The following is a 23,253-nucleotide window of genomic DNA, read 5'->3' as shown; positions in this document are numbered from 1 at the left end:
ATATGCCTTTGTTCTGTCCATAATGCTCCCGTATTCCTCTTCTCATTTACCATAAATTTTGCATTCCTAATTTTGTTCCTGAATTCCTTTCTGTCTTTTTATCATTTGTTTATTGATCCCCAGCTGCCTTATGTCTTCCTCTATTTCATGATACCAATTTGTCTTAAGGCTTGAATGTTTTATTACATCAAAGATTCTCTTTGTAAGTCTGGTGTTGTCCATTCTCTGTATGCATCAATAGAAATTTATTCTGCATTTTCTGATCATGTCTGTGTGTCTGTCAGTGTGTTGGTCTTTTCGTCCATATGCATCTTTGTGTATTGGTCCAAATATTGTCCTGAGAATTTTGCATTCTATTTTTTCTGTCTCTATAATGCCTGATGCTCCAGTTGTGGTCGTTTCTGACACATATAGTGCTTCCGGTAATACAACTGTTTTGTAATGTCTAATTTTGGCCTCTCTTGATATGCTTTTCTTATTATAATGTGACCATGTGAGTTTATATGCTTTCTGGAGTCTTTTGGTTTGTTCTATTTTGGATGCCTTGTTTTATCCTCCTATTTGTATGTATTCCCCTAAATACTTAAATTTTTTGACTCTTTTTACGGATCCATACATTGTTTGCATGATGTGTACATTGTTGGTTTGTCGTTCCCTGTATTGAGTCTTCTCATATGATATCTGTACATCTGTTTTGGCAGCTATTTCATGATGTTACAGTGCTTCCTTTGCCTCCTGTGTATTATTACTAAGTATGGCTATGTCATCTACAAATGCCAGACATTTTATGATTGTTGTGATTTCACATGTTCTTCCTAGCTGTATTCCTTTAACTTGTTCTTCCCATTGTTTGACAATTTGTCTAAGACTATGTTAAACAGGATTGGTGAAAGCCCCTCTCCTTGTCGGACACCTATTTGTATCTGAAAGGGTTCCAAAATTTCTCCCAGGAACTTAACCTTCAAGGTGGTGTCTGTGAGTGTCTGTTGTATAATTGCCGTTTCTCTGTCACTGCCATATTCTTCCAGTATGTCAAAGAGCGTCTGTCGGACTATGGAGTCGTATGCTTTTTTTTAAGTCAACATATGTAATGGAGTAATAATGTAATTATGACTTATTTGTTTGTTCCCCCAGTTATCTTTGTTCCTATGAAAACACCTTCATATTGTTGAGTTATCAGAATGTACAACACTGATTTCCTGTACAGACAGAGAAGTAATGTGTATATGGTTGCTTTGCTTCCTGAAAATTTCAGCATAGCATTATTGTGCTACTCTTCAGTTCCATCCAGTGAGCACATGCACATGAGATGCATACTGGCCAATTCTTAATCATTAAACCTATCCACACAATGCATGCTATTAGTTTATTGGAAAAATATTTTCAGTGCAGTACGGATGCAAAGATAAATAAGAGGGGGGGGGGGGGGGGGGGAGTGAGAGGAATCAAACTAAAAAACAATTCCTCCGTGATGAATTGATGAATCACTTAAGGCCAAGGGTCCCTTACACCAAAATACTCAGAATATGTCCCTGAGCGAATGAAGTGCCAATGTTGTCTGACCCAGTCAGCATATTTTCCACATTAATCGTCTGTTTTTGTGGCCAGTGAAGAATGAATTAGAATGGGGGACATAGTCAACACTACACAATGACATGTGATGTGATCCAATGAGAGTTGGATAGATTACTTCCTATTGTTAAATAAAGAATTCCTTGGGGATGTAGGCAACCTCAGGGTGATGATATTGGATATACTTATATGGTATTTTGTTGGTACCATGTCAAGGGAAGGTTGTGTGTATGTATTAGGTGTTCAGGTTTGTCATGCTTTGTTTAATATTTTTAACACAGATGAACGTTTCCAAGATGACAGAGATAAAAGCATCCCTTTTTTTAAAAAGTCTTCAGCTGCCATTTTTTTTATTTTTATTCCTGTGCGATTGTACAATTTCAGCCTTCGGCCATTTTCAGTATCTAAAACGGAAGTTTCATACAGTGGATACATTAGTGACACTTGTGTTTTTGATATAGAAACAAGTCATATCTGTACATATACTAGGCGCATTATAACTTACTTTATGGATGATTTTTTTGGTAACAGATTGTCGTATACGTTGTTGCTCCTACGACATCATATCATGCTTATAAATCAGTTCAAAGTGTTCACACTATTTTAGGAGCACTTTACTTTCGAGCAGTTGTTGCAAAACTCTTATATATAATGTCCTTAACACTAGGAAGATTATAATTTTGCTACTTAATCTGCATATGATTTTGTTCTCAGTTATATTTAAATATTGTTCATCATTGGTATAAATATGACTGAATGTAATTTCTTTAAAACAACGTATAAATATTTGTTCTGTTATGGTAGGAGCACGTCATTTTTGAATAGTTGGTACAAAGATCTTATATATCACATTTATCACAGTACTCTAATGAGATAGTACTGAGAACCACGAGAGTCTGGTAAAAATTGCTTTATGGTTGCTTGATGTTTCGCATTAGTCATATTTATTAATGAGTGTAGCAACAATTGTACATTCTATGCTTCTGTAATGCTTTGCCCTAGAACTGGTAGAAAATTGTCTAGGAATTTCCCATTTAAAACTTTGTCTGACTGATCTTTTAGATGTATGTAGATTTAAATTTCTTCCTTTACGTCCATGACATTTCCTTCCTGTAGCTTATGTAATATCTGAAGTGAATGGTTGGTGTCTTTTAAGTGTGCCGCCAATGTGGATGGGTTATTGTCATGTGTTCTTTGAATCGTGTACCAAATTTTCTTCCTGTTTGTCCAATATAAAATTTTGGGCATTCTTCACAGCTAATTTTGTAGATTCCTGATTGTGAAAAGTAACTGGTCTATAGTTTTGTATCCTTGAATCATCGAGTAATTTTGTCAGAGATAATTCCTAGACATGGGCGTACAAGGACATTATTTTTTCTGTGGTTTGTTTTTGTCTCTAGTTAGTTATTTTGTCTATTCAAAAATGACGTGCTCCTACAATAATGGAACAAATATTTAAAAGTTATTTTAAAGAAATTCCATACAATCATATTTATACCAATGATGAACGATAATTAAATATTACTGAGAACAAAGGCATATGCAGGTTAAGTAGCAACATTCTGTAAAATAATTATAATCTTCCTAGTGTTAAGTAGGTTATATAAGAGCTTTGCAACAACTGCTTGTAAGTAATGTGCTCCTAAAATAGTGTGAACTCCTTGACCTAATTTATGAGTATGATATGTCATAGGAGCAACAACATATATGACATGATCTGTTACCAAAAAATCATCCGTAAAGTAAGTTATAATGCGTCTAGTATATGTACAGATATTACTTGTTCCTATATCAAAAACACAAGTGTCACTAATGTATCCACTGTATGAAACTTCAGTTTTATATACTTGAAAATGGCCTAAGGCTGAAATTGTACAATCATACAGAAGAATGCTGAAGATTAGATGGGTAGATCACATAACTAATGAGGAAGTATTGAACAGGATTGGAGAGAAGAGAAGTTTGTGGCACAACTTGACCAGAAGAAGGGATCGGTTGGTAGGACATGTTCTGAGGCATCAAGGGATCACCAATTTAGTATTGGAGGGCAGCGTGGAGGGTAAAAATCGTAGAGGGAGACCAAGAGATGAATACACTAAGCAGATTCAGAAGGATGTAGGTTGCAGTAGGTACTGGGAGATGAAAAAGCTTGCACGGGATAGAGTAGCATGGAGAGCTGCATCAAACCAGTCTCAGGACTGAAGACCACAACAACAACAAACAACGGGAAATAAAAAAAGGCAGCTGAAGGCTTCAAGAAATCATCCAAAAAATTCATCGCAGCTGCGGACCCTGTCGCATTGAAAATTACAAAAGCATCTATTTAGCTTTTTCCAGGTGCATTCATCTGAAAACATGTGTTGATAGCTTTAGACCAGAGAATGTGGTGCAAATTTGGTTATTTGCTAATGGAGACCCGTCCTCCATCACTTATAAGTGACAAAATGCGCTCTGTGAAAGAGTCATTAATTTTTGCATTCATTATCACAAATAAAATATGTGACACTAGGTAAACTAATTGAACATGATTTTAATCATATCTGGTACAGTATTTTATTGTCCGATTGTGATCTGTTATTCACAAGCTTGCATTACCAATTGACCCCAAAAAAGTTTTTATAGATATTTCATACATAAGTTGCTCATGCTGTGTTTCCAGTAATATTTCTTATCAACAATATTCTCTTGTTTCATCAGATAATGTCCTTTGAAACTGTTGTGATTTTCCTGGTTTCTATTATTTAGGGGCCTACTAACTTATCATAGATTCCTACTATGTCAGGTAACTTAATGTTACTCAGACATAGTTAATTCACTATTGTGTTCGGTAATTAGTTTTGCTGGCAGTCTGTAATATGTCTGCAAACAAAAATGTATTATTAAAAGCTTTTTATCTTTCAAATGGCAGGAATAATATGATAATTATATTAGTAGTATGCTGTGCAACATAGCAACTCTGGTGAAGCTGTTCTTTCATTGGCTTGCTCTGACCAGCATGTAGACAACAGAGAGATGAGCAGCTCATAACCTGTTACCAATTCTCATCAGTAGCTTTCCACCAAGGAAGGCAGCACTATTTGAATTCTTGGGCTTCACCTACAGCTAGATTGGTGTCTCAGTTTCTGTTGTGTTTATGCTACTGTAAAGTTTTCATTTTGTTTATGCTGCTGTCAGTAAAAGATGTTATTTTCAAAGAAAGTTGTTTTAAGTAAACCCACATATTATCTTAATTAACATAAACTAATGTGTATAAGTAACTATAGTATCCACCCATTTTATGTGAATAAATTCGACAGACTACACATGTGTACTTCTGTTCTAATGTGTCTACAAATATCTTTCCAGATTAGGCAGGTTATAGTAAAATCATGCGCTCTTAAGCAGCTACCATCAGTGACTGGCCTTGCAAAGCTGAAAGATGTTGTCCTCCGTAACAATGAAATCAGTGAAATTCCAGCTGATGCCTTTGCCACCAACCCCAGTCTTGAAGAGGTGAATATTCTGGTTTATAGCATTACACACATTTCTTTACATTTAATTATACATTATTTTTAAAGCTGTTATGTAAAACAGAAGCAGTGAACTAGAAATTTATGAAACGAAAATATCAACAAGGAAAGAATGAAAGGAGAAGGAAAAATTGGGGAGCAGTATAAGTGTCTCATGTATGTTCTCCAGCAAACGCACATCGGTTCAGTACTACTTTGAAGAAAACTAGAACATGTAATGGATACTGACAAGTAGAAGGTGTATTCAGAGATATTCCATTTGTCATAATTGATACAATTAAAAGTAGTGAATACAATGCTTATATATCATCAGTGTACTCAATCCATACTTCATCATTATTTGTTGCTTAATGTTGTACACATTATATAATGTACAGCTACTACGATGCATCCATGTGCACTCTTGCCTGTGCCCCTCTGTATGCACTTGATAACAACACTTTGCAAGCTGATGCATCATGTGTTGCTCTGCTTTGGAGGGGGTAGAGCAGGATGTGCATCATGAGATGTGTTTACCCAAGCCAGCGGGCATGTGAGGGCACCAGATGTTATTGCACTTACTGTTGTTTACTTACTCACCATAACTTATCACTTAAAAACTACTGCTAGAAGGTGTGAGTAACATCTAGCACATAATAAATGACTACTTTGATTAATGGTCCAAAGTTTTTCACTTGTGTATAAAATGCCAAATGTTCAAGGAAGGTCTTGATGGCAGAATTTCTAAAACGGTAGCGAATTAGTGACAACAGATGTAATGTAGCTGCTTTACAATTTATTAAATTCTGTGTAATAAAAGTTAAAAATATGGATTTTCTTTGTAAGAGACAAAGAAACTGAAAAGGAAAACAAATCAAAACTTGCATAAACTGTAAAGACATGCTGTTATTTTAATTTGGTAGAAAAATGATTACAAAAGAAAAATAGTATAAACTGAATTTATGTTGAATAAATTACCTCCAGATAAGTCTGAATGTGCAAGAGAAAGTTAACAAAGAATTCTCACAAGTAGTTCAAAAGGTGTGAAATATTGTTTTATTTCAGTTTTTGGCTTTTTATTCATATTCTTAAGAAAATAATTATAAAAAAGTGAACTGCAAGGGACACAATACAGTGTTGACCTATAACGTATATGTACCGTTGAAAAGCTGAAGTGTGTAAAATCAATGTGAAGCACAAAACCAAAAAGTTGCACAAAATCAAAAATATTATTAATTTTTATTTTTTAATCTTTTTATGCCTAGGTTTCAGAACATCTTCCAGTTTCTCCTAATTCATCACATTTCCTTCATGCTGTTCTTCTTTCACTTTATTACAGTGTTTAAATTGCTAGGAGTAAACTTCATGAGCAGCTTGCAGTGGTGATACTGTTACCTGCCCAAGGATCTGTCTGATACCATTAGACTTCCTTGATTTTATTTGATTGAATAATTATATAACCAATTCATAAAGAAGCATGTGTTAAAAATTTCTTACTTAAATATGTGTATATATGTTTTATAGGTGAATCTTTCAGACAATAAAATTTCAGAAGTTCCAGAAACAATATTTGCAAATAATCCCAAGCTAGACGAAGTGGACTTATCATACAACAAGATTACCACCTTGCCATCTGGTCTATTTTCTCACAATCCCAAACTGGAAGAACTTGAACTTACCCATAATGGCCTCACTTCATTGCCATCAGACATTTTCAAGTAAGTCTATAAGTATATTAAGGTGAAACAACATTAAAAATTTACAAGAAAACCCTATACTGGGGATTTTGCGGAAGAAAAGCATTCACCTTAAAACAAGCACAGGTCACCAATAATGCCTTTTCATAAATAACATAATTACATTATAATTATAATTAAAATATTCTGAAGTGAAATTTCAGTATGTTATTTGGCATACATTCATGTGGTGCACACACCCATTTGCAAGAACGTGTTACTATGGCAAGAACATAAATAATGTGAATAGAAAGTTTTCATATCCTGTGGCTTTGGTGATGTACTACTTCTTCTAATAGATGCTGTCTCATTTAAGGCATATTCATGATGTCTGAATGTGGAAGTAAAATTTGGAAGAAGCGTCAACTGACAATTTTAATTGATAGTCAATACACCCATTTAATCATGTTTAGTATTTCTGACAGCTCATATTAACTTAAGGAATTAACTTACAGTCAATGTATGTTCAAAATGTGTACTCCATAAATTATTTTAATTCATTTTTCTTATAAAGACAGTGTGGTTTTTACATTTGTCTTTGGAATAAGACAAAATTTCAAATTTAAACCATGTGTTGCCACTCTGTAAACCCTTAAGTCAGGGATCCAAATTGGACATTGCAATAGTTAAAAAGATGAAGATGATTCTTGATGCTACACATGTTTGGGAACAACACAATGAAATTGTTTTGTTTGGGGCATATTTTTCATTCAAAGCATTTTTAACAACTAGAACTTAATTTCAAAGTGTTTATGACAGAGGAATGGAAAAACTAGTAGAAGCCGACCTTGGGGAAGATCAGTTTGGATTTTGTAGAAATACTGGAACACGTGAGGCAATACTGACCTTACGACTTATCTTAGAAGAAAGATTAAGGAAAGGCAAACCTACGTTTCTAGCATTTGTAGACTTAGAGAAAGCTTTTGACAGTGTTGACTCTCTTTCAAATTCTAAAGGTGGCAGGGGTAAAATACAGGGAGTGAAAGGCTATTTACAATTTGTACAGAAACCAGATAGCAGTTATAAGAGTCGAGGGGGATGAAAGGGAAGCAGTGGTTGGGAAGGGAGTAAGACAGGGTTGTAGCCTCTCCCCGATGTTATTCAATCTGTATATTGAGCAAGCAGTAAAGGAAACGAAAGAAAAATTCGGAGTAGGTATTAAAATCCATGGAGAAGAAATAAAAACTTTGAGGTTCACCGATGACATTGTAATTCTGTCAGAGACAGCAAAGGACTTGGAAGAGCAGTTGTACGGAATGGACAGTGTCTTGAGAGGAGTATATAAGATGAACATCAACAAAAGCAAAACGAGGATAATGGAATGTAGTCGAATCAAGTCGGGTGATGCTGAGGGAATTAGATTAGGAAATGAGACACTTAAAGTAGTAAAGGAGTTTTGCTATTTGGGGAGCAAAATAACTGATGATGGTCGAAGTAGAGAGGATATAAAATGTAGACTGGCAATGGCAAGGAAAGGGTTTCTGAAGAAGAGAAATTTGTTAACATCGAGTATAGATTTAAGTGTCAGGAATTCTTTTCTGAAAGTATTTGTATGGAGTGTAGCCATGTATGGAAGTGAAACATGGACAATAAATAGTTTGGACAAGAAGAGAATAGAAGCTTTCGAAATGTGGTGCTACAGAAGAATGCTGAAGATTAGATGGGTAGATCACATAACTAATGAGGAAGTATTGAATAGGATTGGGGAGAAGAGAAGTTTGTGGCACAACTTGACCAGAAGAAGGGATCGGTTGGTAGGACATGTTCTGAGGCATCAAGGGATCACCAATTTAGTATTAGAGGGCAGCGTGGAGGGTAAAAATCGTAGAGGGAGACCAAGAGATGAGTACACTAAGCAGATTCAGAAGGATGTAGGTTGCAGTAGGTACTGGGAGATGAAGAACCTTGCACAGGATAGAGTAGCATGGAGAGCTGCATCAAACCAGTCTCAGGACTGAAGACCACAACAACAACAACAACAACAACAACAATGATGAATATGGTAAGAATTTTTTTGGACTTCATGTTCCTTAAGACTTTTCAGTGGAAGAGATTGATACTAAATTCTAAACTTTGAAATTGTGGTCTTCTTACCTGAATTATTAAGAAAAAAGAAATTATTGGAGAAAGAAGAAAGAAGCCACAGAAGATATCTGTGTTACTAATGCTACAAAAGTGCTGAAGCGAGGATCTCTCTTGAGAGAGAAAATGAGTAGAGTAGCAGATTTTCTGGATACATTTCTGAATAATGAAACATCTCTATTTGTGACGGAAATGTAAAAATCTGCTTTCCATGAAATTAGGACCTTAAATATTGGTTTTATAAAACTGTTGACCTCAATAGTTCACAAAAATAGCTAACTATTCTATCATTTAAATGTTCTTTTTTTGGCTGACATCAAATCTTTGACACTATGATCTCCAAGCCACTGATTCAACAGATTCCATGTGAAAAACATGAAGAGAGAAAAAAGTAAAATAGGTAAAAATGGAAGTGACAATCCATGCTAAAAAATTTTTTTCTCTTTTGTTTTTCCACCATAGAGAGGAATCATCCGGTTCTAAATAATGATTTATCTATTTTTTCATATTAGTATTATTGCTTCATGCCTTTGTAAGATTTGATGACTGAAGTTACTTAAAGCTGTCCCAGGTAGTATGTTTTTATTTTTTACCTTCTTTGTGGCACTATATTTATCAAAACAAATTTTAGGATAATTTAAACATACTTTCATTCTTAAACTCTTGTTTATTCTTGTTCTTTCTGCCTAGGGCACAATTAGTCCATTGTTTTACTGTCTTTGTGGTACACAGCAAAACTCTCAATTCATTTCAGCACATGATAGGCAGAATTCCTCATCAGCTTATTATGGAGGCTATGACAAATAAATCTTCTACTAATAATACCATTTTTCTCCTCCGCAAGCTGGAGAAAATTGACATTAGCAACAATAAGCTGAAATCTCTGCCTGAAAGATTGTTTGATGGACTGGTTGAGCTGGAGGACCTGTACATATCAGGAAATGAACTAGAATCTTTGCCTCCACATCTGCTAGATCCTCTTGTTAAACTTGAAGATCTCCTGCTACAGGTGAGCCTGTTTTTTAACTTCTTTATTGATTTTACTAAGAGCACAACTGACCATTGTATACTCATGTTATAACTTGTATCAAATGACAACTTAATACATGAAAGCAAATATGGGACATTATACAACAAAACAAGAATTTATATTGTGGCATACACTAATGGCACATTCATATTTGTATGTATATAGACTGAAGTGATGAGTGAAAATTTGTACCAAGGCCAAGAAATAAACCCAGTTCTCCTACTTACTAGACAGGTGCATTAGCCACTAAGACACCTTGGCACAACAGTTCACACAATTGCACGAATTACCTTTGCATGCCTCCCTCCTCGATCCAAATTCCCACTGGCACCCCAGCCTAGTTTACATGTCCCCTTAAACATGAACAGAATTGCTGAGGCTCTCCATGTACTGGAATAGCACCTCAGCATCATACAAATGAAATGATACAATTTCAGAGACTTCACTGGTCTCGTACAGATAAGATTTTACCTATATAGACTGAAGCAGTGAGTGAGAACGTGGAAATCCTCAGCAATTCTGTTTGTGTGAGAGGGGGAATTTAAAGTACATTGGAGCAGCAGTGAGAATTTCGATCGAGGAGGGAGGCGCCCCAGTGTAATTCATGCAGTTGTGCAAACTGTTGGACCAAGGTGCCTTAGTGGCTAGCACACCTGCCTAATAAGTATGAGACCTGGGTTTGATTCCTGTCCTTAGTACAAATTATCACTCACTTTCCAGTCTATATGCATATAATATCTGTATGAAACCAGTAAAAGTCTCTCACATTGTCATTTCATTCATTTTTGTACTCACACTGACTAAAGTAAAATCTTGATACATGAAAACATGCATGGTACATTTAAAAAAAAATTCCGTTGTTTGTATTTGTGCTGTTTATGATCGTATAAACAATTCACAAGACAAAATGAACAGCACTCTTAGACTGTTTACAGATGATGCTGTTATTTAACGTCTCATAAAGTTCTCAGATGATAAAAGCCAATTGCAAAATGATTTAGACAAGATATCTGTATGGTTCACAAAAAGAAAGTGAACAAAAGATTGTGAGTTATTGGCAGAACACAGAAAAGAGATTCTACACTATTCTTGTCTGTCCTCTTCTGGAGTATTGTTACACAGTGTGGGATTTGCATCAGGTAAAACTGACAGAGGACATTGAAGGAGTTCAAAGAAGGGTAGCTCACTTTGTATTATCATGAAATAGGTAAAAAGAGTGACACTGATATGGTACACAAACTGGGACAGCCAAAAATTAAAACAAATCATTTTCAATTACCAGCTTTCTCCTCTGAATGCAAAAATTTCTTGTTAGTGCCCAGCTGCATAGGAAGGCATGATCGTCACAATACAAGAGAAATTAGAGCTCATACAGTGCTCATTTGTCCTGCACACTGTTTGAGAGCAGAACAACAGAGAAATAGCATGAAGGAAATTTCGAGGCACACTGTCAGGCACTTCATTGTGAAAAGATTGCAATTATGACCTGTTGGTTACTTGGAAACAACTAAACAATAATTTTTATGCTCCTTCTATGTACATTCTGAAATAAAGGACAGGCTCTGTTTCTAATGGTATTCTCAATGACCATTAAATCATTGCCAATGATGATTCTTGATTCCTTTTTATCAGTATTTGTGATCTTATTCATTAAATGTTGCTTTTGTGAAACAAAACATTTATTTTTCAGGACAATTTACTGACAGAGCTTCCACCTACACTACTCAGCAGCCTGACTCATCTTGAAAAACTGAATGTATCCAACAATAAACTGGAAAGGTTGCCTGAAGGGCTGTGTGCTTCCAACAGAAGGCTGGAGAAACTAGATGTTAGTGGCAACTATTTAACTGAAATTCCTAATGATCTCTTGAGGTGAGTTTATAGCACGCTTGAATGAGCTAAAAAGAATAAGAACAGTTCTTGTCTTTCATGTTTAGATTTTTCATGTCAGATTAACCTTACTATATGTAAAAAGTTCGATCTAACTGTGTCAGCTCATAGAGGACTATGTAGCAGCTGTTTGCTGCCTCAGAAATGCTAAGTGGTGTAGGCTAATTGCTTTGTCATTGTATAAATTCCACATTTCCTGTTCTTGATGAATGACAAATTTGTTGAGTCACATTTCCTTCACATAGACATACTGTTAAAGTTGTGTTGGTAGAGCTGCTCATCTGTAATTTATGCTCTAGCACTTTTGAATCCCCCTGCCCCTTTGATCATTAATATTTCTTCATTTATAACATGATATCTTAAAGAGTTGATAAAACGACAAGTATAACTGAGAATTTAGAGGAATTAAGATCTTTGCTCTCAAGAGCCAAAAGAACCATTCATCTAAGAATTAGGAATTATTCTGAGTGTTATCTGTTGCATGATCAGAACATATTGTGTCTCTAGGGTGCAATTAGATGCTTCCCCTTAAACCTATTGGTGGTTGTCAGGTAGAAATTTTTGAACGTTTCTCATAAGTGGGTTATTGGGCACTAGACCTGGAGAGATTGTATTTCAGCTGATTTGACAGAAAAAATTAAAGAGTTAAAATTTTTAGACTAATAACTAAGCATTATGGTGTTAGTAATATTTGAACTCTCAGTAGTTTAGAAACATACCAGTAAGTTCATTTTTATGCCTTTCAATGTTTTGTGAACAAAAATGGGCAAAAAATTCAATGAGAAATCATTATTTTACCATCCTAAACTTTCAGTACTATTATAGATGGTCTTGGTTCCCATATGATTATTGCTTTTATCAGCAGATAATCTTCATTGAGATTCCTGGGTGCCCCACTATGGTTAATCTCAATTTTGAATTCATAATTCTGTGTATGTATTTGTAATGGGTGAATTACTGATAATGTGGTTATGATGACACACAGATTTTCGGGATTCAATCCTCTGTCAGTTCCAAGACTTTCTTTAATAGTTATCTTTCCTTCCTTTTACCTCTGGCAATGATTTGTACATGTGAAAAATGCAAGACTGCTCCATTATTCTGAATCCACATTAAAACTGTAGACCTTCTTGGGAAAAGGTTTGATCTGTCAGTTCATATGTCAGAGTAAGGCAAAGAAATAGCTATAATAGGGCCATGCCTAATAAAGCTCTCTGCTGTTCAAACCATGCTGAGGACTGCTTTGCTTTTGTTAAGCAGCTTTGAGAACTGAGCTGTAGTATGACATTCATGACTAGTTAACTAAAATATTTCAGTATTTTAACTTTTTGTATTTCTAAAATTGTTTATGAATATTAGTGGATCAAACATTATGAAGTTCTAGGCAGTGAAATTAATTTTACAAATCTTCATATTAATGAAACCTAAGGACAAAATTGAAATGAAATCTCAAATGTTTAAATATAATTAAAACAGTTTTTTATGGGTTGTAACATTACTGTCTTACTGTGGTATTCACCTTGCAAGTTTTTAGTGTCTCTGGACTGGTAGATTCAGGATCATCTTAAATAATATTTTATAGAAAGCTGGAAAACAGAATTTAGCTCCTGATGGCCAAAGTGTTCACTGAATGTTGAACTTCATACTCTAAAAGTACCAAACACACTTCAAAATAAGCTTCTTAATTAAATTTATGGTTTAGCACAGTCAGTTTACAAAAAATAAGCAAATTACACCCATGTCAATTTTTTTTTTCAGTTCTGCATCCCGCTTGGAAAAATTGGCACTCTGTCATAACAAGCTGACAACTCTGCCATCAGGACTACTCAGTTCTGCAACACGGCTGAAATATCTCTGGGCTGAGTCCAACAAAATCTCATCACTGCCTGCAGATTTTTTCAGGTGAATATCCATCGAAAGAAGAAGGTAAAAAATAATGTGGACTTTTCCTGTAGTTATGAGTAACATATCATTTGATCCACAATGGGGAAAAAATTGCTCTCAACTCATGTCTGTAGACTGAAAATGGAAGGACAAGTTAGATAAAATAGGCAGCAACATAGAAAAGGAGAAAATAGCAGAATTGGTGAGAAAATACATGGGAAAAATTACCAGTGTAGGAGAAAATAGATTGCTGTTTACCAGCTTGTATAAAGAAGAGGAATCAAAATAGCATGCAACAGACATAAAGCATTGGCTATTGTGCTGGTATGTTATCATTATGTAAAAAGCTGACTAAAGATTGCTTTTTGGTTGGTATACAATGTGAGTCATTTCATACATGGCTCTTTATTTAATTGGAGCTGACCAGGTATAGGTCTGACTTAGGTAAGTGTTGTAAGTCTTGTTCTTCAACAACCAGATTTTATTAAGCATAAGTTATTTACAATTAAATCACAGAAGGTAATAGTTCCTGATTTTCTAGAAATATACAAAATGACTTTGAGGTGGACACCTCTTGCCAATATATTACTCTGAAAGTTTGTTGAATAATTCACATCAGTGCTGGAGAACACCGTATAAAGTGTCAACTGGGAAGCACTCTGTGCATCCATATTCCATCAGTTTGTCCACTGAAAACAAAAATGTTGGTTGAACATTAAGCGAAGACAGTGGTGCACTCAGCAGAGGGGCAAGCCTGTGCAGTAACCAAATATTGATAGGTAACAACAAAGGCTAAATCACAGCCCAGGAGAAAAGCAAGTAGTGTAGGGTTATAATCAACACACACACACACACACACACCAGAGCCCTTGCTGTAAATATTGACTCTTGTGTAACAAGTGAGGCTGCCATTGCCCGTGAAGGTATATCCTTTTGTGTCATGCCTATTGACTTCATTGGACAAACGCATAATTATGATTTATCCATCAACAAATTAATTTAGTACCATGGTTAGCTGTTTATAAACCATGCCACAAATTTTGTTTTATTCCCTGAAATATTGCGAGTGGAAAGATATTTCCCTTTGTTTCTCACTTACAATGAAGATATGATCTGAATGCATATTTCACAAAAATTTTCCCATTTGGGACTGGTGCTGTAAGAAAGAAATAAAAAAGAGGCCATAAACAGTGATCAAATGAAATATAACACAAGGCTGACAATTACATCTATTAAGTATGGGAATATTTTTTTCAGATGGATAATAGCACAGACCACTGCCAGCAATACTGGAAAGGCAAGACACACTTTCCATGCTTGCTAATCCACTCCTTGTGGGCATTCTTCTGAACTGCCCACAGCAAACAGATTCTATCACATCTGTATGATGAAATGTTTGTCAGTTCCATGTCCTCCATATGACGATAGACATTCTGAATATGAAGCCATCAGGAATCGTGATTTGAGGGTTCTGTGTAGGGTCCTTTGCTTCTAATATACATTACTAATCTTCCACTTCCACTGTTAAAGACACAAATTGTTTTTATTTTCGAAATGATATAAAAGAACATAAGAAAAAAATGACAGTCCTCATGATGGCAGAACATGAATAGAACTATTTAAAAACATCAAAAAGATCGTGCAAGGAAAGCAGGTTTTCGTTAATGTTTTATAATACTCAATAAGTTCATTTCAGTGCGTGTAACAAAACACCATAAATTGTAAATAAATGTAATATAGTGTTCACAGAAACATGTATTTGCAGGACTTTTTGCAAAACTATATAAGCAATGATATTATAGCACAGTCATTTGGAAACACGGGTTTCACATACCACTGTCAGCAATTTCAGCTAACAGCTGCAGTCTTTCCTGTTAATATAACATTATTTTCTTTTTGCCAAAAGTAAAAATGTTTTTTGGTTTAACTGTGTAATTACTCTCATTACAGGAACACAGCCAAGTTGGAAACACTTGATCTGTCAGAAAACCACCTGACAGATCTTCCTGAAGGCATCCTGTCTCCGCTAACTAAACTGCGGTCTCTGCTGCTTGCAAACAATGAGCTCACAAGCTTGAAATCTGTGTGGTGGCAAGGAAACTCATTGAGAAAACTGTCCTACCTTGATGTTTCTGGCAATAAGATACACACACTACCAGAAGATTATGAACTGGAGAAAGTGTTGGTAGACCTTGATAAACTTGGGCTAAACAACAACCCATGGAAGTAAGTTGGAATGACTCATATAAAATACCTGCAAATTAAGTGTAACATTGAAGGGTCAAATAATTATTATCATTAACAAAGTCTCATGGAATTAAAATTGCATCCTGCACTATTTTAATAATACCATGTACTTGGCCATGTCAAGGACTGCAAACAGGGATAAAGGTGGTCTTTGTTTACAATGTCTTAACAGCTCATTATCATACAATGTGTTTTGAGGCTTAATAACTCACTATAGGGTACATATCTACAAGAGTCAGTTTCATAAAACAAAACATTTTCAGTGTAAGAACAAAAGCAATTAAGTTTTGACAAAATAATGTAACTGGATAGCTAAAAAATCTACTTACCAAGCAGTGGCAGCACACACATAAGATGGTTGTAATTAGGCAAGTTTTCAGAGCAAGTGGGTCCTCCTTCATGCAGAAGGGTTGGAGGGGAAGGAAGAGAGACAAAGGAAAAGGACTATAGAGGTCTAGAAAAAGGGGTAGATTTTCAGAAAGGCATGCAGAACCATGGCTCAGGGGAGACTTACTGAACAGGATAAGGAAAGACTGATTGTTGGGGACTGCATTGGATGAGATTTGAAAATATGGAAGCTTAAAAGTGGCAGACGTGAGACTGAGGTTACTGCTTAAACATCATTCACGGGTTAATAAGAGCGAAAAGCTAAGTGCATTGTATGTAACACAGACGAGAGGGGGGCGGTCAAAAATAGACGGGTAAGACAATGAAAGATGTAGAAAACTAAAACAGTGTGAAGAAGAGTATTTACTGTGAATAAATGCTGAAATGAAAGAAATTAATGTAAATTAAGGCCAGGTGGGTGGCAAGAACCAAGGACATGATGTAGCATTAGTTCCCACCTGCAGAGTTCTGAGAAGCTGGTGTCTGGGGAGGAAGAATCAAAATGGCAATTGTGGTGTAACAGACATTGAGGTTACAATTGTCATGTTGTAGAGCATGCTCTGGAACAGGATATTGCGTGTTGCCAGTATACACCCTCTGCTTATGCCCATTATCCTGATTGATAATTGGGTGGTAGTCATGCTGATGTAGAAGGCAGAACAGTGCTTACACAACAGCTGATACAACGTATTGTTTCACAGGTGGCTCCCCCTTTGATAGTATATGTTTTTACAGTTACAGGACTGCTATAGGTGGTGGTAGGAAGATGCATCGGGCAAGTTTTGCAGCAGGGACGGTCACAGTGGTAGGACCCATAGGGTAGAGAGATGGGTGTAGGAGCAGCACAGGATCTGACAAGAATATTGCGGCTATAGGGAGGGTGATGGAAAAGCTATTCTGGGTGTGGTGGGTAAGATTTCATTTCATGGCATGATTTTAGGAAGTCATGGCCCTGTCAAAGTAGCCAATTAATACCTTCCAGTCCAGGATAATACTGAGTCACCAGTGGTGTGCTCCGAAGTTGTTTTTCAGAGGGATCAGCAGCACCAGGACTGGATGTGATGGCCTGGGAAATCTGCTTTTGAACTAGTCTGGTTGGGAAATTATGTGCAGTGATGCTGAGACGAGAATGGTGGGCATTGCTGTACAGAGTCTGCATACAAACAAATATGTTTGCCTTGAAAGCCAAGGCTGTATGGGAGGGAATGTCTGACATGGCAAGGATTGCAGCTATCAAAATTTAAGTACTATTGTTTGTTGGTAGGTTAAATGTGGACGAAAGTGTGTAGCTGGCCTTAAGTGAGTATGAGATCAGCATCAAGCAAAGTGGCATGGGAACTGAAATAGAACCGCATGAAATGTAACTGGGAGTAGGTATTCAGAGACGGCAGGAATTTCAACAGGTCAGTCTCACCATGAGTTCATGCAGTAAAGATGTAGTCATCAATGTAGCTATACCAAACCAGGGGCTGAAGACTTATGGATCCCAACCAGCCTAGTTCAAAAGCAGATTTCCTGGACCATCACATCAAATCCTGGTACTGCTTATCGCTCCAAAAAACAATTTCGGAGCACACCACTGGTGACTCAGTATTATCCTGGTCTGGAATGTATTAATTGGCTACTTTGACAGGGCCATGACTTCCTAAAATCATGCCATGAAATGAAATCTTGCCCACCACACCCAGAATAGCTTTTCATCACCCTCCCTATAGCCGCAATATTCTTGTCAGATCCTGTGCTCCCCCTACACCCATCTCTCTACCCTATGGGTCCTACCACTGTGACCGTCCCTGCTGCAAAACTTGCCTGATGCATCTTCCTACCACCACCTATAGCAGTCCTGTAACTGTAAATACATATACTATCAAAGGGGAAGCCACCTGTGAAACAACACCTCGTATCAGCAGTTATGTAAGCACTGTTCTGCCTTCTACATCAGCATGACTACCACGAAGTTATCAATTAGGATGAATGGGCATAAGCAAAGGGTGTATACTGGCAACATGCAGTATCATATTATGGAGCATGCTCTACAACATGACAATTGTAACCTTGATTCCTTCACCACACGCGCCATTTGGCTTCTTCTCCCAGACACCAGTTTCTCAGAACTCCACAGGTGGGAACTAGCACTACAACATGTTGTATGTTGTTGGTTCTTGCCACCCATGTGGCCTTAATTTCTTCCATCTCAGCATTTATTTACAGAAAATACTCTTCTCTTCACTCAGTTTTAATTTTCTATATCTTTCTTTATCTTACCTGTCTATTTTTCACCCCCTACCCCCTGCCCACCTCTGCTATGTACAATGCACTTAGCTTTTCACTCTTATTAACTCATGTACAATGTTTTAGCAGTAATCTCTGTCTTGCATATTATCCTCTTTCACTTTTAAGCTCTCTCAGGTTTTCAAATCTTGTCCAATGCAGTCACCAACAGTCTGTCTTTCCTTCTCATCATGTGCGATAAGTCTCCCCTGACCCACAGTCCTGGGTGACTTTTCCAAAATCTACTCCTCTTCCTTCCCCTTCAATCCTTCTGCTTGAAGAAGGTACCACTGGCTCCAAGAGCTTGCCTAATTACAACCCTCTTTTATGTGTGAGTTCTGCCACTGCTTGGTGAGTAGCTCTTTTTATCCACCCAATTAAATTAAAACGTTTACTGCAATGTTAGTTTACCTGATCTTATGTGCTTATTTCAAATGGGAATGTTTGTCACAAAATCACAATGTCATTCAGGCAAACACTAAGCCACACTGTGTAGTAGACATGTCTGGTGAGGTATTAAGCCTTGAAATGCACTGTGTGAAGTTATTACATTGAACCACAACCAGTTATAGATGATATATTATGTTCATTCTCAAACCATTTCTTGTACTTGTTCTTGTGTAGATTGTCTTTCATCATATTTTGAAAGGCTGCATCTTTCTGTTTCAAATCACAAATTATTTTTGTAATTGAAATATACATGTGTTGCTCCATGTATTTCAGTACCCTTCACGATTTCATCCTTTCTTTGATTTTCAGTTTCAGAATTTTTATTCTTTATTTTTTTATAAAATGTCGTGAACACTCTATACACACTTAGCTGGATTTGTGATATGGATGATATACAACATTAACTTTATTGAAACAGTACATCTATAGAACACTACAAACACTTTCATAAAACTGAAAGGGAAGTTCCATTACGAGCACGTTAGGAATGTCCCATAGAATTGTTAATGATAAACAATTTCTTGTTTAAGTATTTATCTGGAAAGCATGGAACATGTGCAGGTATTCAACAACAATCTGGGCAATCAAATGTCATGACTTTCAGTACAGAGTCCCAATTTTTAATTAGGACTGAACCTCATTTATATCATTACTTAATAATTGATGACTAGTGGCTGCTCTTCTTTGGAGACAAGTATCATTAGTATGGATTGGTAGTAAGTTTTTTGAATTTGCAGCCTCACCCTAAAATAAAATTGACATAATATTTTGGGTGAACAGCTGAAAAACCAGAACCATTGCCCCTATGACACAGAACATGGAAATTCTGTGGGTTGTATAGAGGCAATGGCTCTAATCCCTCAGGAGTTCATCTTTACATCTTCCGTGAATTTGATTTTCGGATCTGTCTGTGATCCCAAGACAAGTACTATGAATAAATACTCAGAGTATAGTCTATGGAGTGACAATAGCACTAATTTTTTAGTTTGTTTCAGTGTCTGACAGTTTTTCCTCCATTATTTGTCAAGAAAGGTAGAAACAACTCTTTTTTTTTTTTTTTTTTCCAGCTAGAATTTCACTTGAGGAATGATGTTGTTGGTGCAAGCTGGTTAAATCTGTTGTTTACTTTATCCTTATTTTCTTATGAATGTACATTGTCCTTAAGGGAGATAATTTTTGATTTGATTTGATTGATTGCTGGTCATTGGCATTAACATTGGGTTTATCATGGAGTTTCCCCTTGTTCTCATAAGTACTTGCATATCAGTGTGACATAAGTTTGAACTTCCTGAAATGGTGCTGTCATGAACATATCCTGATAAATGCTGATATTTTGCCATGTGACTTGCTCATTGTTGACTTCATACTCAAATAAGATCTGATTTCCTTAATGTTGTTATTTTAGGCTATACCATGTTTTTCACCTAGGCCAGGCTGGTGATAATCTGGTTATATACGTAGTACTTGAAAAATAAATGTAGTGTAACTACTAACAAAATATTGTCAGGTATATTTTCTGGACCTTGTTGTTTGGCCACTATCCTGCTTAAACTTATTAGAACTGTGTAAATATCCTTTGGTTTCTCTCTAGATGCGACTGCAGTCTGAAGCCAGTACTGGACAAGCTGGCTGCTAAAGGACGCCTTCAGCCATCTGTGCTTCTGGCACCATCGCTGTGTGCAGAGCCATCAGAGGTGAAGGGAAAGGCACTCACGGACTGGAGAACAATTGCTGACTGTCATTAATTTATTATATACACACTTTATAACCATGTATGCAAAATACAGGCAATTTTTGTAGTAAAAGAGTTTTATTTATGATACTTCCTTTAACATATATAAGAGATCTATTCAAAAAATTCCAGAAGTGTTCCTCAGAATTTTCGTACATTTACCTTCTACTTATTGTGTATGGTATCCTTCAAAATACTCTCCTCCAAAATTGATACACTGCTCCCAACGCTGTTTCCACATCCAGAAGCAGACTCAGTATACCTCTTGCTGGATTACATAAAGCACCATCTGCGAATTTTGTATCTTGTCTATCATTATGAATCTGTATCATTTCAATGGGGCTTTTAATTCTGGCTGGGGGGCGGGGGGGGGGGGGGGGGGGGAGGGGAGGGGAGGGGAAGTCAAGTCCACAGGGGCCAGGTCTGCAGAGTATGGCAAATGAGGCAGCAAAATGAGTTCATTTTTTGTGCAATAGTCGTGCACCAACAGGGATGAATGTGTTGGTTGTGTTATTGTGCAAGAGGCATGAATTGTCTTGCCACACTCCAGAACATTTCCTTCTCATATTTTCTCAAAGGTGTTGCAACATGTCCCAACAGTACCATCGATTAACAGTTTGACCTTGTGGTGTGAATTTATTATGAACTAATCTTTCAAAGCTAAAGAAAACTATCAGCATGGCTTTGACATTTGACCTGACCCAATCTGACCAGCTTTTTCTGGCCTTGGAGAACCTTTGCTGATCCATTGTGGAAATTGAACCTTGGTCTCAACATCATAACTGTAGACCCACATTTCATCACCAGTTATGATTCTCTAAAGGAACATCTTGTTCTTGTTTGATCGATCCACAAGCTCTTCACAGATTGGGAGGAGAAGGTCTTTCAGGTCTTGACTCATGAGCCATGGGACAAACTTGGTGATAACACAATGCATTCCAAGGTGCTGTGTCAGGATTTTATTATATGATCCAGCTGAAACACCACATTCTTCTGCAGTCTCTGTCGGTCTTTGACTGGCACACTCAATTTCGTTGATGTTTCTGATAAGAGCATTGCAGTTGATATTGAAGGGCATCATGCACAAGGATTATGTTTAACTTCCATCTGGCCGTTTTTGAACCATGTGAACCATTTGTAATACTGAGTATGGCTTAAGCACTCATCACTGTAGGCTTCCTGCATCATTTGTTGTGTCTCTGTAAAGATTTTGAGTGTCGTGCAAAATTTATGCATTGCTCCTCTAACTCTGCCATCTCAAAATTCACAAATTGTGGGACACAACATTCTATTCAAGACACCACTGAACAATAACTGACATACAGCAATGAAACTTCTGGCAGTTACACACTAAAGACAGGCATGTGCAGGGAGGCCAACTGCTTCTCGCTCCAACACACCATCGATGCGAAATTATGAATGTTCTGGAATTTTTTGAACAGATCTCATATATATCAATAAATATAGTTCATATGAATTTTGTGCTGCATCTGAAACATAAAATTTGCATGCATATTATAATTATTTAATTAAAAAGATCAGAATGGAATACTTTAATTTTTCTCCTCCTCCTTTTGGGAAGTACAAAAGTAATCTGATAAATGGTGTACAACAAGAATGACATTTCAAGGAATGTGCAAAAAATTGGTATTGGATGGTCTCTCGATAGTGTATATAGCTGTGTGAACAAAAGTATCCAGACGCCTGGCTGAAAATGACTTAAAAGTTCATGGTGCCCTCCATCAGTAATGCTGGAATTCAATATAGCGTTGGCCCACCCTTAGCCTAGATCAGGGCCGGCCAAATGCTGCACAGTGTGCAGGTGTGTGGAAGTGCTGGAAGTGCTGCACATGTGCGGCAGCGCCATCTGTTATTAGACGTGTCCTAAATGAACTGCGGCGGCTCCACTTTCCTGTTTATGTGGTACAACCAAGAGACAAATTGGTCATTAAACCAATTGTTTCAATGTATACTTACATATAGGATTTTTTTTTAAATGTGTGAAGGGCTACGCTCAGCTGAAGTCGATAAAACATAACATTCATCTAACTGTCGGTTATTATGCAGATTTCAGACGGAACTGATGAAAGATATAGCAATAATGGTATTGAAATAGCAGGTGATCATCGAGAGGTCTGCAGTTATCATTCTGTTCAAAGGTCAGTGAGAGAAATTATGTGGGTGTAACTGAGGGCACCGAGAATTAGTTATAGGAAACCTTGATGAAAGATATAGCAATAATGGTATTGAAATAGCAGGTGATCATTGAGAGGTCTGCAGTTATCATTCTGTTCAAAGGTCAGTGAGAGAGAAATTATGTGGGTGTAACTGAGGGCACCGAGAATTAGTTATAGGAAACCTTGCACTAGTTTAATGTTATTTGAAATCATGAATAAGATTCGTTGGCAGTCGCTAAGTGCTCTCTTTCTCAAATACTAGCTCAAAAACATTAGGCGTATTTACCTGCCGTCAGTTAAGCTTCCT

At 36.7% G+C, this 23,253-nt stretch overlaps 1 protein-coding gene across 1 annotated transcript in view; it reads left to right on the top strand.

Annotated features, from left to right (window-relative positions):
* The window catches only part of LOC124804947 (carboxypeptidase N subunit 2-like), a 49,189-nt gene extending 28,347 nt beyond the window's left edge, over positions 1 to 20,842 (top strand). The window contains exons 4-11 of the mRNA XM_047265332.1: positions 4,918 to 5,064; positions 6,585 to 6,778; positions 8,782 to 8,788; positions 9,717 to 9,887; positions 11,599 to 11,780; positions 13,557 to 13,700; positions 15,633 to 15,908; positions 20,629 to 20,842. Of these exons, the coding sequence (XP_047121288.1) occupies positions 4,918 to 5,064; positions 6,585 to 6,778; positions 8,782 to 8,788; positions 9,717 to 9,887; positions 11,599 to 11,780; positions 13,557 to 13,700; positions 15,633 to 15,908; positions 20,629 to 20,782 (1,275 nt within the window). The 3' untranslated portion in view covers positions 20,783 to 20,842. The remainder of the gene's footprint in view (positions 1 to 4,917; positions 5,065 to 6,584; positions 6,779 to 8,781; positions 8,789 to 9,716; positions 9,888 to 11,598; positions 11,781 to 13,556; positions 13,701 to 15,632; positions 15,909 to 20,628) is intronic.
* Positions 20,843 to 23,253: the final 2,411 nt, after the last annotated feature.

Source organism: Schistocerca piceifrons, chromosome 7 (assembly GCF_021461385.2).
Source record: "Schistocerca piceifrons isolate TAMUIC-IGC-003096 chromosome 7, iqSchPice1.1, whole genome shotgun sequence".
NCBI lineage: Eukaryota > Metazoa > Arthropoda > Insecta > Orthoptera > Acrididae > Schistocerca > Schistocerca piceifrons.
Note: the sequence above shows the minus strand (reverse complement) of the source record. Positions and strands in the feature narration are given on the sequence as shown.